Source organism: Lepidochelys olivacea (genome assembly GCF_965140295.1).
Source record: "Lepidochelys olivacea isolate rLepOli2 genome assembly, chromosome: 7".
Taxonomy (NCBI): Eukaryota; Metazoa; Chordata; order Testudines; family Cheloniidae; genus Lepidochelys; species Lepidochelys olivacea.
In genome coordinates, this window is record NC_140417.1 from 97,154,002 (window position 1) to 97,171,281 (window position 17,280).

The 17,280-nt window shown below is 41.2% G+C and overlaps 1 protein-coding gene across 8 annotated transcripts in view; it reads left to right on the top strand.

Moving 5' to 3' along the window:
• The first annotated feature begins 268 nt into the window (after window positions 1-268).
• CFAP46 (cilia and flagella associated protein 46) overlaps window positions 269-17,280 on the top strand; it is a 141,270-nt gene continuing 124,258 nt past the window's right edge. For 4 of the 8 annotated variants that reach the window (XR_014712519.1, XM_084635255.1, XM_084635257.1 and 1 more), the window contains exons 1-6: window positions 678-801; window positions 1,109-1,193; window positions 1,788-1,912; window positions 3,046-3,177; window positions 7,826-7,890; window positions 8,366-8,530. Coding sequence is in view for 7 of the 8 variants with exons in the window: in XM_084635255.1 (XP_084491381.1) it covers window positions 709-801; window positions 1,109-1,193; window positions 1,788-1,912; window positions 3,046-3,177; window positions 7,826-7,890; window positions 8,366-8,530 (665 nt within the window). In the remaining variant the exon portion in view is untranslated. The other 4 variants (XM_084635260.1, XM_084635258.1, XM_084635259.1 and 1 more) reach the window with 4 other exon arrangements.

The window sequence follows — 17,280 nt, forward strand, 5'->3', positions numbered from 1 at the left end:
CTGCTGTCTCACCAAACACACACATCCTGTGGGCTTGGAAAGCACTGTGTGAGCCTCCAGGCCATCCCAAGCACTCCCCTGAGAGCAGGAAGCAGAGTGTTTGGGGCTGACGGTGCTCTGGATCTGGGTCCCTCCTGTGTGGATTCAGCCCCACACTACTGGCAGTCGCTGCCTTGGGAGTTGGGCGGCTGAGTCCAGCACATCGCTGTTGCTGGTGCCAGCTCCTGAGCAATTCCATTCCCAGGGACGGGCCAGTCCTCGCCTTGGGGCTCACCCAGAACTCGGGAGGCAGGAATTAGAACACACACGCACCCCTCCCCCCGGCCGGGAAAGCGCCGGGCTGGGACGGGAAGTGTGTCCCAGGCAGGACCCCGTAGGGGGAAGCGAGGTATGTTGGTGCGTTGCTAGGAGCCGCTGGGCAGCGAGTGAGGAGCGCTGCCGAGCAGGGGATGGAGGGCGCCGCTTGCTGATAGCGTCTGGTGCGGGCAGTTAGGGGGGCAGGGAGAGCGGGCAGAGCGAGGGTGTCGGCCTGGGACGGGGGGGCTGTTGGGAGATGAGGAGCGGGGCAGGGGGAGCGAGCGGAGTCGGGGCTCAGGCAGGGGCGGTGTTGGGGGGGCGGCGGCGTGGACGCTTTGGCAGGACAAGTTTCCTTGTGTTCTGGCCTTTATTCTACAGGCCGTGCCCGGACGCTACAGTGGCCCCCGCGCTATGGGGTGCCCCCCCCCACCGCCCCGCCCTTGTCCGTGTGCCTTCGCTGCACAGTACTGTAGCGGTTTTTACAGACAGGGAACTCGACTGTTTGTAAATATGTCGTTCGTTTGTTCTGCTGGTTTCCGAGAGTCTCTAACTGGGAAGTGTGATCAGCCAAGGGAGGCCAGGGCCATCTACGGAAAGATAATTAAAATACACCCCTTTCTGTCTGGCAGCTTTAGCTGTATTTGTGATCTAAATAGACTCTGCGGTGTGCAGAATGGAGATTTAATCGCACAGTAATAATTATGGATCAAAAATAAATGTAGTGGGTTTTTAAAAAGAATCTGATTTGATTAATTCAAGCATCTATGTAAATAGTGTTTGTTTGAAACAATTGTGTTTATTGCATTTATAGCAGACTTGTTCAATCGGAGCCTTTTTGACTAAGAACATGGATTTGGTGATCAGACAGCAGTTGTCTGCAGCACAGAACCACCAAGGTAAATGCTTGAATAATGTATAGAAATGTTACTTGGCAGCTATTTTAAATAAAAGAGGACTGTAAAAGTTCTTGCAGTACATGGACCTTCATCAGTTCTTATTTTTATATATGCAGAACTGTAGACAAAATATTTTTCTATGACTACTTTGTATGTCTTTGTTAGAGGACGTGAAATAAATACCATAATACAACGCTCTTTTTAGTCAAATAGTTTACTTCAAAACAATTTTATTTCATATAGTAGCTCTGAGAACTGGATCCAAGGTCCAATGAAGTCAGTAGAAAGATTCTCATTGATTTCAAGGAGTTTCAGAACAGGCCTTATATGTCCTTTGTTTTCTTGTCTGCTTGATTTTTTTTATTTAAAACTGCAAGAGACTCATTAAAATTCCCATCCAGCATGTGCTTAGCTTTACACAATGTCTTTTGATAACTTCTCCCTGCAAATATATGATTCTTTACTATGAGTAAAAATAAGAGCTCTTATTGTTGGGTTGATCACTTGAAATAATACAGTCAAGTGTCTGTGCATTCTGGCATAAAACAAAGAATATTATTTATTATCTTCCTTATACGTTATTTTTATTAACAGACATTCAAGCTTTGAAGAATACTTATGAGTTGATCAAATCAGCCAATCAAGGGAAATCTGCACTTGATTCATCAGAGAGCTTTAGCTCTGATTTATATGTCTTGTGTGCAGAACAAGCACTCCAGGTAACTACATTTTCTAGGTAGGGTATTTATCTGAAATAAATAAAAAGAACTGTCTAGAATTATACTATGATAGTGCTTTGGTAAATTAATATTTAAAGATATTGCCAGGACCACTGGAAATACAGATTCTGAAATTTGTTATGCTGCAATTTTCTTACTTTACAGACCAATTGCTTAGACTTGCTTTTTGGCTTATGCCAGTCTATCCTTTGCCCCAGCCTCTTCCCAAAGTCAGCATTTTTGTAAACTTCATCAATCAGCAAGCTGCACTTTCTGAAGTCTCTGATTAGCACAGAGTAAGAGAGGTAGACAAGTCAAATGTATATTAATAGTTTTGTGATCATTGTTTCTTTTGTTATGAGAATGCTAGTGTGAGCTGTTTGGACAAGATGGAAGAGGAGTTGCTGATGAATGGTTGTTGTCATGCAGAAACTGAGAAAACATTCTAATCACAAGAGATTGTTGCTGCTACCTTTGAGTGTCATATAAAATGTGACTCAGATTTTTATAAGTTTGAAATACTTTTAAAGTATGATTTTGCACTGAAAAGTGGCATCTGAAGTTCCAATGTGTTCAGTTTACAAGTAAAAGATTTTTATTTCTTTTTCATAGTTACCATCCATATAAATTGTACCTGAGATCTGAAATCTAATGTGCATTATTTGGGGGCTGTGCATCATTGCCAGCAAAAAAAGATTCTGTAGGCTAAATTCTGCTCTTGGTTATGCTTATGCAACTCAGAATTTGACCTTTCAGTTAACAGTTCTTTTAATGATGTGCAATACAGTGTAAAGTGTAACAAATAATAAATATTTATTTTTATACTATAGTAAACCTCTGTGTGACTCTGAATAAACCTAGGAACCAGATCTGTTGTGTAAAAAGTTGCCATTTCCCATAATTTTGGGGGAGAAGAATGGTTAACTTTAAAATCCTAATGTCTTGAGTTGTTTGTGCTGGCCTTACTTTCCAATTGTAAATGGACCTATAAATGTACATGCTGCTGTCTCACCAAACACACACTTTTAAAAGCTGACCATTTTTGACCAACTGTTTATTGGATTGTTGTTCATTTAACAAAAAAAAACAAAAAAAACAACAACAAAAAACTTTAAAATAATGTTTTGTTCTAGTTGGGGTATCCAGAAATTAGCAGTGACTGTCTACAGATGTACTTTAAAGGAAGCCATCCTGTAAACCAGTTTATGGGTAGAGCCTACTTGTGCCAAGGCCAGTTGTACAGCCCACTCTCCACAGATAATTTGGTGAGAAAATATTGTGAATTTTAACATTATGGTAACATCTAGTTTTAAGAATGTTGATAGTTCAATGTTAAATTAAATTGTGAGTTTTAAATAATGTTTGTTCTCAATTCTTTTTTTTTTTTTTAATATATTTGTAAGGGTAGTAGGTAGAGCTGGCTGAAACGTAGAGATTTTGGTTTACCAGAAGTTTTGGTACTATCATATTTACTTTTGTTCCAAATTAGAACAAAAGCATATTTACCAACATTTCTCCACAAACTGGAGATAACCTGAAATTTTTGTTTTAGAAACACCAAGATGTAGTGTTACCCAAACAAATATGCAAAACTGACATTCTTGTAATTTACTGAATAGCAGCCATGAAACTGACAAGAATGTCAGTTTCTCTTAGCTGGAACTCTCACAGCAGCTAGTCCCCTAGCTGGAGCTCTCAGGGCTTTTAAGGCTTCCAGGGCCCCTGCCATGGAGCTGGAAGTCATAGGACTGGCTCCAGCCAGAGCTCCCAGGGCTGCTGCCATAGAATGGAGACCCCAGCTCCAGCTGAGACTCCGGGGTCTGGCAAACTCCTTGCCCCCAAAGTGGGAAGCCTAACAGGCACCAGAGTCCTCGCTCCAGCTGGGGTTCTGGACAATGGCAGGGTCCCTGCCATGGAGCTGGTAGCCTAGTAGCCTGGAGAATGCTGACTCCAGGCAGGGTTCCCAAGGTTGCTGCTGCAGAGCAGGGACCCTGCCAGCCCCAAAAGCCCTGGCTCTGGGGGCTTGCATGCTCCCTGCTGGAGATGTGGACGCTGGAAAAGTAGCAAGTTTTCCTGTGTTTCAACAGAAATTTTGTCAAATCTCTGAGAGATTTGATGAAACATTTTGCTTCAGTGAATTAGTATTTTCAGATTAAACTGTTTCATCAGAAAATTTCTGACCTTCTATAGTAGTAACTTATGTGTGACAACTTCCTAAAATGGAGGACACTGAATTTTTATATTACTACTTTTTTAAAAATTCCTTTCAGTGAGTATACAGATTTCTGGTTGATTTAGATTTTCAGAAATTCTTCAGGCCAGCATCTTTACTCTTCCTGCAATTCACTGTCTGTCAGTATGCATCTTCCAGCTTCTGCAGCAGATGAAACAGGGGTCCTACAAACAGTCTCCTTCACTACACAGCACTGTTTTCAGAGGCAGTCTATTCACTGTGCACTGAATCAGACAGGAGTCCTTTGGAAAAAAGTAGTATGTGATAACGTAATTAAAGACAGTATCATAAAGCATTCACAGAAGGGGAGCAAATTAAGTTGCACAGGTGACCTTAAATTCTGGCATTTCCTAGCCTTTGAGTATTTGACTCTGGAATCTTAAAAATGTTCTTTTAACATATTTGTGTGTAATTTCCCAGGTTTCTGAAAAACCTAAGTGAAAAAACAGAAATTCCACCATGTTGCATTACATTTATACGTACATAAATCATAAGGTTAGAACCTTTAGATCCATCACCCAAAATTTAGTCACTTGAGCTAATGGAGTAAATAACTGTCATAGGTTATCATCCTGTAAGTAGATCATTCCTAGAGCTGAATGGGGCATTTTGCCAGTCAGTTTCACTGATATCTGCTGACAGTGGAAGAATGGTAAAACTCAGGAATCTTGGGTTCCAGGCCAGGCTCTGGAGGGAGTACCTTCTGTCTGGACTCCCCGTTCTAGTCTTCCCCCACACCCCCCACAACTCCTTGTTCCCAGTCTTCTTGACCATGTAGTCCAGGTCCCCCCCTCCTACCGCCCTCATCTCACAGGCTTTAAGGCCAGAAGAGATGATCCTGATCATCTAGTTTGACCTCCTGCACATTGTAGACCATAGAACCTCACCCAGCCATTCCTATAATAGACCCATAACCTCTGACTGAGTTACTGAAATCCTCAAATCATGATTTAAAGACTTAAAGTTACAGAGAATCCACCATTTATGCTAGTTTAGACCTGCAAATGACTAGTGCCCCATGCTGCAGAGGAAGGCGAAAAAGCCCTCAGTGTCTCTGCCAATCTGACCCAGGGAAAATTCCTTCACAACCCCAAATATGACGATCAGTTAGACCCTGAGCATGTGGGCAAGACCCACCAGCCAGACACTTGGGAAAAAATTCTCTGTAGTAACTCAGAGCTCTCCTTGTCCCAGTCTCTTTGCCCAGCCATTCCTAGTTGTTCCCCCACACCCTGGCTCCTCATTAGATCTGTCTTCTGTCCCCAAACTTACTTTCCCCACCCAACTGGTGCTCTGTCCCCAACATCCTTGCTCAGAGTCCCTGTTCACTCACCCATTTCCTCGTACAATCTCAATCTTTCCCCAGTTTATTGGCTTGCAGTTCCCCCACTTCTTTCTCTCCCCAGCTCCCAGTCCTAGTCTCCTTGCCTAGCCAGTCTTAGTCTCTCCCTCTGTCCCAACTCCCAGTCCTAGTTTCCCTCTCTCCCCCAAGCATCCAGTCCCAGCCTTCCAGGTGTCTTGTCCCAATCTACTCCCCACAATCTTCACACCCCTTGGTACAGTCTTGTCCCCTCTTAGTTTGAATCAGGCAGCTTTCTCCTCCAAATTGCCTCATCCAGGCACAGGGTCATTGAGAGCACGGAGAGATAGGGTCCCTGCTCTCAGTTCAGGTTTTCAGTCTAAAGCTCTTTCCCATTACAGGGAAAGTTTTGCACAGTCCTGGGTTGGAGCATGACAAGCATGAATCTTTGAAATATAACAGGTTGCTACTTAGCGTGTTCGAACAGTGACTTTTCAAAGGTTTATAACTTGGCCAAATTTGAGTGGGTTTTTACAGGGATGAAAAAAGCCACGTTCCTTACACAAAGACTACTCTTCCGCACCCCTTCCCCATCCCAAATTTCAACTGCTTGCTCCAAATTATAGACTTACCGGGGCCTTTCAAATAAAAGGTCAACAGAATTTTAAAGTGAGCAAAAAAAAAATGTATTTTCCCTGTGTCAGATTCCCCAGGGTACAATCTGAACGGTTCAACAGCGATGTCTCCAGAACTCTCTAGCTTGGGGTGCCTTTTATATTGCTTTACTTCCAGAACAGCCACTCCTTGTCTGGTCACGCAGCCTTCAGCATGTAAATTCACTCTCAGCTAAATACACGAGTGCTCTCCCAGCCACGCATGAACTACCCGCAAATTCTTAGTCCCAGCCTTGTTCCCTAGAAATGAGCATTTTGCACTGCTCAGTATGCTCCTGGACAGTACAAGCTCATAGATAGTCCATCATTCCAACGCTGGGAAGTAATAATGCACCAATCTTGTATTCTCAAATAGAGGTTCCCTACACACTTTAATTCAAACACACACTGGTTAAGATAACACAGTAAGATAAATTTATTTACTACAGAAAGATAGATTTTTTTACAAGTATAGATACATGTAAGTCAGGATTGGTTACAAAAGAACTAAAACCACATGCTAATACCTAAATGAACTCAAAAACAAAATGTTTCTCTCACCATAAACTGCAACAGTTCACAGGCTGGATTTCTTTTCCAGCTAGGGACCATTCCCCCATTTGTTCAGTTCTTCATGTGTTCATTGATGACATGAGCAGAGAGATTATAAGTCAATTTCTTGTACTAGAAACATTCTTGCTGAGTCATGGTGACAGGCAGTCCCTTGTGGACTTGAGGTTAGAAACATACCTGTGTTGCAGTGTAAATTTCTTGTTTATTCCCCCCCCCCCTCCCCCCACTGATGAATAGACAGTTAAATAGGTAATGGCCCCTTAACACCTTGCTGGTGTGCCAGTGGGTCTTTGTTTCTAAGGCTTTTGTCTTCCCTGGCACTTTGTGGGCAAAACTTTTGTCGTTCAAAGGTGTTAACACCCCCTATACCCCACCCCACCCCGAACGACAAAAGGTTTACCGCCAAAAAATGCTGGTGTGAACAGCTGTTTGTTGGCAGAAGTGCACTCCTGCTGACAAAGCCACTGCCACTCATGGGAGGTGGAAGTCTTTTGTCAGCAAGAGAGCTCTCTCTTGCTGACAAACAGCAGCTACACTGCGTGCCTTTTAGCGGCATGGCTGTAGCCGCACAGCAGTGTCACTAAAAGCCTAATAGTGTAGCCATACCCTGAGAAACTGGTTTGTGGGCGTTACCTGGAATTACAACATATTTCAGACAATCATGCCGTAGAAACTTATAACTTTACACATAGTGTTACTACACATATCTCAACAGAATGATAATATTCAGCAGAGTATGAGTTTACAATGATAACTCACAAGGCATACTTTGTACAAAATTTATCATAATCTTATAAAAGTGGTGAACATGGGGTACAGGCTGTCCTTGTTCTTGGAAATGACTGACCCCCTGGGATGGGGGAGGGGTGTGGAAGAGTGGTCTTTGTGTAAGGAATGTTTTAAGCTGAAATTTTCTAAACATATGTCAGCAAAAATTTCAGCCTAAATGGTTAAAGTTTGGCAATGTTATAAGCAGCTCTAGTAGGGTCTTTATTAATGGAAAGAATTAGACAACCTTAATATTATATGGTACTGGCAGCCCCACCTGTAGCAATAAAAATAATTTGATAATAGGCTGAAAATTATTAGTAATGTGGCAGTGATTAATAAAGATATGTGTCAAACGAGCTTTAACAATTCTTTTTTTTTTTTAGGAAAAATTTGAGAACTTTGTGATGTACCTTATGAAAGCATTAGACTTTGCAATACACGATCCAAGGTAAAACTATCTGATAGGGGTTACAGTTCCAAATCTCAACAGTGTTACTGACCTAGTTTTTTAAGATAATTGCTTCTCATACTTTCATTTTGTGGGGCTCTGGGTAACACAGATCTTTTTGTGGAGCATATCTGTCTCAGTCCTACTCCTTTCCTGTAACAACATTAGTGCTTCACTATGAAAAATAATAGTAGAACAGTATTAAGAAGACAAGATGAATATAAATGTGCTTTAATGTGATATATATGGCTGATTATGTCCCTCCATTTTATAACTCCGCTGGTGGGAAGGAGAGTGCAGGGTTAGCTCTCACTGATATATTCCTGAGGTGCCCACCATCCTCAGTCAGGATGGTAGGTGCAGTACAAACAATAGAAAGACGCAGTCCCTACTTTTGTTTAGAAACTACATAAAGAGCCTTTTAAATAAGTATATGTTTATCTCAGATTATAAAATCCTATTTCTTGTTTTTCAGATATTATTTTTTGATATATAATGCTTCAGTCCTTTACTGGCAGGTTGTAAGGCCATATCTTAAACCTGGGTTCCGCTACCTTCTTATTCCCAGCCTATCTCAGATTGTAACAGCATTAAATCAAGCTGAAGAGCAAGACAAGCAATGGCGAGCAGAACTCATGATGTAAGTTTGAACTGTTATTTTAGGACCAGGGTCCTGTAGTCCTTTTGAGCATGTAGCTCCCATTTGTGGTTATCTTTGATCACAAACTGGCATATTAAATATTATTCTAAATATATTGTGAGTATGGTACAACTTGTAAATCATAGAGCAGAATTTCATAATTTGTACATAGACCAGTAGTTGTATAGAGAAAACTGCAGGATCAGACTGTTTAACTGTTCTTTAATAAAATCTAATAAAACTGTATATATAGTACTAAAGGTACTCCAGTTTGATATTTGTATTGTGGTTAAAATGGAAGTGACATCCGTGGATTTGACACGTCACAAGAGTTAGAAAGCTATAGTCACTGTCTCTGCAACAGGTTGTCTTGCTTCATATGGTCAAAATATATATTTAAAAAATCCCTGTCTGTAAAGGAGTTGTGGAATTACTCTTGGAAGGAAACTTTTACTCTCTATATCTAGTCAGTTCCAGTCTGAGGCATCATAACCTTTTGGATTAAATCAGCTGTGTTGCTGAATTAACTGTTGTGTGTGTCCTTTTAGGTTAGGAGACAAACTAGCTACATCATGGCTTAAGAACCATTTTTCTTTAGATAAAAATCCCTAGCCTAGACTGGGGCAACAGACATATCTCCTGTCCCCTGATCCTTGGAGAGGGTGGGAGGTTCCTGTCCCTGCCAGGAGAGTCAGAGAGGAGCATATTCAGTATTTCTGATTTCCTTCTTTTTTGCCTGATTGCGTTATATGGTAGTTGGGTTTGGCAAAATGTATGACCTTACCCCTTAAAAATTGACATTCAAACTGTCACCAAGGAGGAAGAATAGGGGCGGTCTCTGGCTGCATAGCTAAGAAGGCCCTGAAGTGCTGTCTGGCCAGTAGCCAGAGGAGTTCCCTTTCTCTCAGATGAATGAGTGAAAGGTCAAGTGAATTTGTGAAAGGTTAAATTTTCATATTAACTTTTTCTCCTGTTTAATGTAGCTGTACGTCAAAATGAAATTTCATGAAATAAGTGTGTTTAGCAAGTGACACTTGGAAAATGTATACTAAATACTAAATTTTCGAGTAAAGGGCACACAAATGAATACTAGTGTTCAATCAGTTGAGGTATGTGGGCTTTTTTATCCACGTGACCAGCTATGTATCATTTGTTACAAGAGCTATCTGAGATATAATATTTCTGAGACATCCTTGGGTATAAACATTATTCTTCATTATCAGACAGCACATTTTATGACTGTAAAATATGGTGAACTCATTTTGCAATTTGTAATTCATGCATATATTACTGGATTATATATTAGAAGGAAATTCTCATCAAAGTAACCTGATTCTGTTTAAGCTTATTTTTTATTAGTGAGTATTAGTAGCATTTTTCTTCCATGGTGTCTTAAAGGTTCTTCCTTACTAATTTGAACCAAAGCCACAGGCCTCGTGTCCCAAAGTATAAAAGTAGTAGGTCTCATTCTAATTATTCTCTAAAGCTAAATTTTGATCCACAGTCTTTGTTAACATTGCCTTTGGCATGAGCATTAGCAGTGCTGTCATAGCTTCTGCAATTTCTATAGCAACCCTCTTTTCCAAAGCAGGAGTCAATAGACAAAGGAAGTGAAAGAACTTCAGATACCATGTTGTTAGATTTAAACCATCAGTTTTGATCTTCCCTCACAGTAGCAGAGGAACTCATTGTGGTGTTCAGCCATTTCAGTAGTTAATACTTAAATTTATTCTCTGAAATTATCTGTGGACCTAGATTTTAAGTCATGTGACACTGTGAGAAATGATTAATTATTTTGGCATCCTGAAAAGTTCCCTAGTGCCATAGATCAGATTTAAACCAGCTGATTTTTTTTCATATTTATAGAACTTTTAGATTTTTCCTGTATATCTTATTTGTTCAGTAATTAGAGTAATGAGCACTAGGTTAAACAATTATCTGTGGGCAGAATATTTAACTATTGATGCTCATAATAAAAAAATTCTGATGTAGTTACATATAGTCTATAATCATCTCTGTTTCAGAGATGCAAATACTAAGGGTATCTAAAAAGTCCATATTGCTTGTAGAGGAAAATTCAACATGAAACAAAGTAGAATGTCACTTAAAAAGATAGGTAAAAATATGGGATTTTGTTATACTATATATACTCGTTCATAAGCCGAATTTTTTCAGTAAATAGGGGAAGCATCAGAGAAGGGGGTCGGCTTATGAACAGGTATGGAGAGGGGGAGAGGTGGGACACAACCCCGCCCACACCCCCCAACAGAGGGGGCAGTTCAGCCAGCAGAGCCAGAAGGGAAGAGGTGGGGCCAGAGTCTCTCCTCTTCTGGCCACGCTGCTGTCCCCCCAGACTCTGAAGTAGCTGTAGCTCCGGGGCTGGCATCTTCCCCTGGCCCTCCCCAGGTAAGGTGGGAAGGGATGGGATGGGGAGAGTGTGGAGTCCCAGGCTAGGGATGGGGTAGGGAGGGGTTACACAGGGAGGGGTCATGTGAGGAGATCCTGAGTTAGTGGTGGGGTCAAGTGAGGGGTCCTCACAGGGGTTACTCTTCTGACCCCCAGCTTCTCCCCCATCCCCAAAATTTCCCCACCAGTTGCTGTCCCAGCCCGTCAGGGTAAGCCACTGGTGGGCCAGGACATTTTGTTTACTTGGGTTTACCTCCATGCCTGCGGATGCTCAAGGTAAACAAACTATCTTGGCCCACCAGCTGCTTATCCTGATGGGCAAGAAGCCAAAGTTTGCTGACCCCTGAATTATAGGGTCAACTAATGAATGGGTCATAAAAATTTTCGATTTTTATTGTCCATCTTGTGGGGGTCGGCTTATAAATGAATCAGCTTATGATCGAGGAGTGTTGTTGTGTTTTTTGTTATTTTGGTTTGGGCTTTTTTTGTTGGTTTGTTTTTTGCTAGTGCCACTAAATTTTCAAATGACCACCAAGACAGATTTTTTTTAGAAAAATTACATAAAGATGCATTTAAATGCAATAAGAACAGCAGAAAGATGCATGGTAGTTGTAGCATTACCATACAGAATCTAGTTTAAACAATGCTCAGTGGGTGCTTTCCAAATGTTATTTCACTGGCTGAATTGTCAGAGACCTTAATCTGAAGTTGTGTGTGAGGACATCTGCATGCACTCTTTTCTGGCACTAACACTGGGATGTAAATGGAATTTGAATGTGTGTTTTGTGTGTGAATTCTGTCCCTCAGGTGCCTAAGTATTAGTGTTCAAAAAGGACACATGAAGGTGTACTTTGGGGACAGGTGGAAGCCAGTTTTGAAAAATTTGCTCCGATAGATTTCCTGAATTAAAGGGAAAATTATGTGGTTGGATAATATTGAAATATTATTTTAAAGCAGTTTTCAGCCGGTCACAACAGTGGGTTCCAACAAAATAAGTCTGGGACCTAATTCCTTTAACAATATGAGGTCCTGCTAAAAAGACCTCTTCTCTCCTAGTCTGGTACTTCCACAATTGAGATTGGCTTGGTTGCTTGAGCTAACAGTCCTGGATTTTAACAGAGAAGTTATCTGGTGTTCTCAGTGAAAAGGCATTGATCCTTTTTGCATTTTAGTTCAATGGAGTTGAAAAGTACTTTCTCAGGGTCTCTCTGGGTTGAAGAGCATACAGAGGCTAAGACACTTGCAGGTCAATGGTCACCAAGAAAAAGGAATGTTGAAAATAACTCAGCTCAGAATGTGAGTAGGTTTACTGCATTTCTAATTATATGAAAAGCAAGTGATATCAGAAATCTTCACAAAAATAAATAAGAAAAGCAGTAGGAGCAAAGAGAAAAAAATGTTTTAGGTAGAAAACCATCATCAGTGCATTTTTCTAGAACTTACCGTGTAAAGCAGAATTGAAGCTAGGTTAATGGTATCCACATTGTAATATTTTTCAAAGGATTTGAAAGATAGTCCGTGCTTAGATGCCATGGTGCCATTGAAATACTTAAGAAAGATAGCACAGGAAACTTCTTCCAACTGATTTATGCCAGACCCTCACTAGAATGCGCATCTATATAACACGAATTCTGATATAATGCGGTTGCGGCCACAGATCCCAAATTTCAGTACAGTACCATTTTTTTTTTTTAGTATAGACGCAATAAATCAACCACTGAGCACACTCCTGTCAACTCTAGTACTCCACCAGAACGAGGAGTGCAAGTGCAGTTGACGGGAGAGCGTCAGCTATTCAAGTAGCTGAAGTTGTGTATCTTAGATTGACCCTGCACAGTAGCGTAGACAAGCCCTAAAATGATTGCTGTAGGCCTAGAACGCCATACAAATGTAATATAATAAAAATTTACAGGTACAGTACTGTATTTATCTTTAGAAAGATGTCAAAAATGTCAGGCAAAAGGAAGGCTTACTCGGTGCAGGAGAAATTGGATGCTGATGAACGACTTAGAAATGACGAAACCCAGGCAAAGATTAGCCTCGATACTGGCATTAACGAGTCCACCTTTCGTGGATAGCTAAAGAATGCTGACAAGCTCAGAACTTACATTCATAACCTGGATGAAGAGTGTGGCCTTCAAAGAAAATGAGCCCATTTAGTGAATGATGCTGATCTTGATTCTGTAGTGTTCACGTGGTTTGTGCAAGAACAGCAGAAAGGCATTCTGATCTCTGGTCCGCTTATAGCCATGCAAGTGGAAAAAATCGACCAGGAACTTAAAGGCAAATTCAGCAATTTTAAGGCAAGTTTGGGTTGGCTATGACGATTTCAAAAAGACACGGAATCTCTCAGATTGCAGTTTTGGGGGAAAAATGCTCTGCTGACGACAACGATGCGCAATCATACTCTGCGAAGCTGAGGGAAATTTTACAGGCAGAGGGTTACTTGGAGGAACAGGTTTACAATGCAGATGAAACAGGAATTTATTATTGTCAAGGTTCCTTCCCCACTCTGAACTCTAGGATACAGATGTGGGGACCTGCATGAAAACCTCCTAAGCTTACTTTTACCAGCTTAGGTTAAAACTTCCCCAAGGTACAAATTAATTTTATCCTTTGTCCTTGGAATATCCACTGCCACCACCAAACTCTAACTGGGTTTACTGGGAAACGTAGTTTGGACACGTCTTTCCCCCCAGAATCCTCCCAACCCTTGCACCCCACTTCCTGGGAAAGGTTTGGTAAAAATCCTCACCAATTTGCATAGGTGACTACAGACCCAAACCCTTGGATCTGAGAACAATGAAAAAGCATTCAGTTTTCTTACAAGAAGACTTTTAATAGAAATAGAAGTAGATAGAAGTAAAGGAATCACCCCTGTAAAATCAGGATGGTAGATACCTTACAGGGTAATTAGATTCAAAACATAGAGAATCCCCCTAGGCAAAACCTTAAGTTACAAAAAAGACACACAGACAGAAATAGTCATTCTATTCAGCACAGTTCTTTTCTCAGCCATTTAAAGAAATCATAATCTAACACATACCTAGCTAGATTACTTACTAAAAGTTCTAAGACTCCATTCCTGTTCTATCCCCAGCAAAAGCAGCATACCGACAGACACAGACCCTTTGTTTCTCTCCCTCCTCCCAGCTTTTGAAAATATCTTGTCTCCTCATTGGTCATTTTGGTCAGGTGCCAGCGAGGTTACCTTTAGCTTCTTAACCCTTTACAGGTGAGAGGATTTTTCCTCTGGCCAGGAGGGATTTCAAAGGGGTTTACCCTTCCCTTTATATTTTTGACAATTATAAAATGTTGTCCGTTTAAAACCCTGGTGGTCAGAACAGATGAACATAAGAAAGAAGGATATAAACAGGTAAAAAATTGCCTTACTTTATTATTTTGTGTGAATGCAACAGGCAAGCATAAATTAAAACCATTGTGCATTGGAAAGTCTTGTATGCCTCTGTGCTTTCATCACGTAAATGTGAATTGCCTGTACAAGAACTCCAAAAATTCCCAGATGACAAGAGAGATTTTTGAACAATGTTCTTCACCAAATTTGTCCCTTCTGTGCGAAAGCATTTGCAGGCAAAACGCTTAGAAGAAAAGGCCGTTCTTTTGCTAGACAACGGTCCAGTGCATCCTCTGGCCAAAAGACTCAAAACCTGTGACAGTAAAATACGGGTTGAATACTTATCTAAAAACATGACTTCCAAAATCCAGCCATTTGATCAAGGTGTTATCGCCATTTTTAAGCAGCACTGTTGACGGAACTTGGTACAACAAATGATAGAAAGCGAGTTGTCTGTCACCGATTTTCTGAAGAAGTTGACTATAAAAGACTTCTTTTACATTGGTGGCGATTCCTGGAATTTATTACATGCTAAAACAATAAACCACTGTTGGATGGTGGAACTGAGAGAGTAGTTTGATCATCCGCTCCTGGAAGAAAATGAAGAAAGCAGATCACAGTCTGACAAGGAATTCGACTTTGAGGGATTTACAGAGGAGGAAGTTGGAAGAACAGACGTGGAGTGGATGCAGGAGCTGTGCGAGCAACTGTCTTGGCTCGCGGTAACTGTACTGCCACAAAATATCGAGTCCTGGATAAGAGGTGATGATGAAGCAGAAGAATTTTGTCCCGTTGCTGAAAGTCTAACGGATGACCAAATTCTTCAGGCAGTACGACCAAACAACATTCCAGAAGCTGAAGAATTGGCCTTCGCCGTGGAAGAAGAAGAGGAAGATGAAGTGGACGTCGTTCCAATGTCAACTGCAACCATAGCCGGCTTAGAGACTGATTTGAAATGGTTTGAGACGTAAGACATTGAGCCTATAAAAATTATGCAGCTAAGTAGTCTTTTGCAGATTGCTAAGTGGAAGCAGCACAGCAGCAAGAAGCAAAAGCAACTCACCAACTTTTTAAAGAAAAACTAAACTAGTTTATTGTAATGTCAACTTTAAATCTCTAATAAATCAACACTTTTTTTTGTCGTTCATTGTTTCCTTCAAGTAGGAGTTTATTTTCTAAGGTTTTCTATACTTTATGGATGTGACATTTACTGTATACAGTAATTTCATTTTAACGCGGTCCCCGCTATAACACAGTACTTGTCATGGATCCCAAATCCCACGTTCTAGCGAGGGTCCGGTGTATTGCCTATGAGAAAAAACAAGAATGGAGAAATTGTAGTTGTTTGACATTTGTAATTCTGTCCATAGATTAGTATTTCATCTGAAGTTTTGTAGAACTGAACATAGAAATGTGTTGTTTTTCCCCTTGGCCAGTGATAAGGAAAGTCTTAAATGAATGCAGTGAATTTTTTATCCAAAGATATCCATCATAGTAAACTATCACGTATAGATTCCCTGAATAAGACCAGGTGTAAACTCCAAAAGCTCTTTAGGATTTTGCACACTGAATTGGTTGAAGCTGTTCCATATGTGCACCAACTAACTGTACCAGTGCTGCCCCCATTTTTCATTGACTGTTGTTGTTGCAGTAGTACCTGAAATAACCATTTTGCAGACCATTCGAGCTCATGATGTATTTCTGCCTCGTTTCTCCCTTGATCTCTTTGTGGCTTTTTCAGTTCTTCCATTTCCCAGGTGTGACAAATGTGGGAATTTTCTGTAATAATATTTTTATAAGCTGTCTCTGTGACACTGTACCTAATCACCCTCATTATTGTGTCACCAACATCATAAGATATTGTGCATCAGATGCCTGGCAGTGTCCAAACCCTGACAGATAATCTTCTTGAAATCTTTATGCTTTTTGGGAGGTGGCAGAAAATTCATTTAGGTATCAGCCCTCTTCCATAGCTTGAACTGTGCCTTGCCCTTGTAAGACATAGCTACCACAGATGGCAGCTGTTGCAAAAAGGCAAACCCTTTTCTCATGGGCAACCTAGCTTCCAAACTCATTTGGGTTTGGGGTGATGCACTCTGAGTTTATCCAGTCTAGTCTTGGCAACTGTCAGTCATGACTCTAGGAATCTCCTGGACAGGGTCTGAGTATCAAACCCAGAAACCTTAGCCAACCACCTCTAAAACTGAAGAATGCTTGGCTATTCCTGAGCACACTCATTCCCTTTGCACTCTCTGCCAATGTCATCAGTCTCTGAAATGTCACTAGTTTCATGCGTGTACAAATAACTTCATTGAATTTCCTTCACAGCTAGGCTTTCTGATCCCAAACAAACTATACCTTGTCTGGATGAGCCAGTATATCAGGGGGCCAGTAAAGGAACAGCACTACTAATCTTTGCAAACCAATGAAAGCTGATAGGAACAAAGTGCCAAGTATGTAGATTATCCCTGCCAAAAAAGAGCCAGTATGGCAACAGAAACTGACAAATTGTTCACTTATTTGCTTTCGGACTTGCCAGGTATCACGGATCTATAGGTTTTGGTCTATGACCAGGCTGTAACCAGGCCCTTGGGAGTGACCTCTTTAGTGTGCCAGACCCCAAGGACACACACAGGTCTTCAGCCTCTAGGGCTCTGAAACTGGGCCTTTAGGCACAAGTGGTCCCTATCTTTCTCTGTGGTTCCCTGCAGCGAATCCAGCCAAGCCAGACTCCTGTGGGAGACTTGTCCTCTACTCCTTCAGGGCACTATGCTGTCCGTAAATACTTGCAGCAATACTAGCCAGCCTTTTCAAAACAAGGTAACCATTTATTAGTCCCCTGCTATATAAATTCTGAAAGTCCTTAAGTTAGCAAAGAGAGGTAAGGTCAAGACAGAGATCAGACTGGCCAATGCAAGGGCTCCCTGAAGGCATGCTGCTGGTGAAACCATCTTGGCTCGTCCTTTCTGCTCTGTCCCTTTGTCTTTGG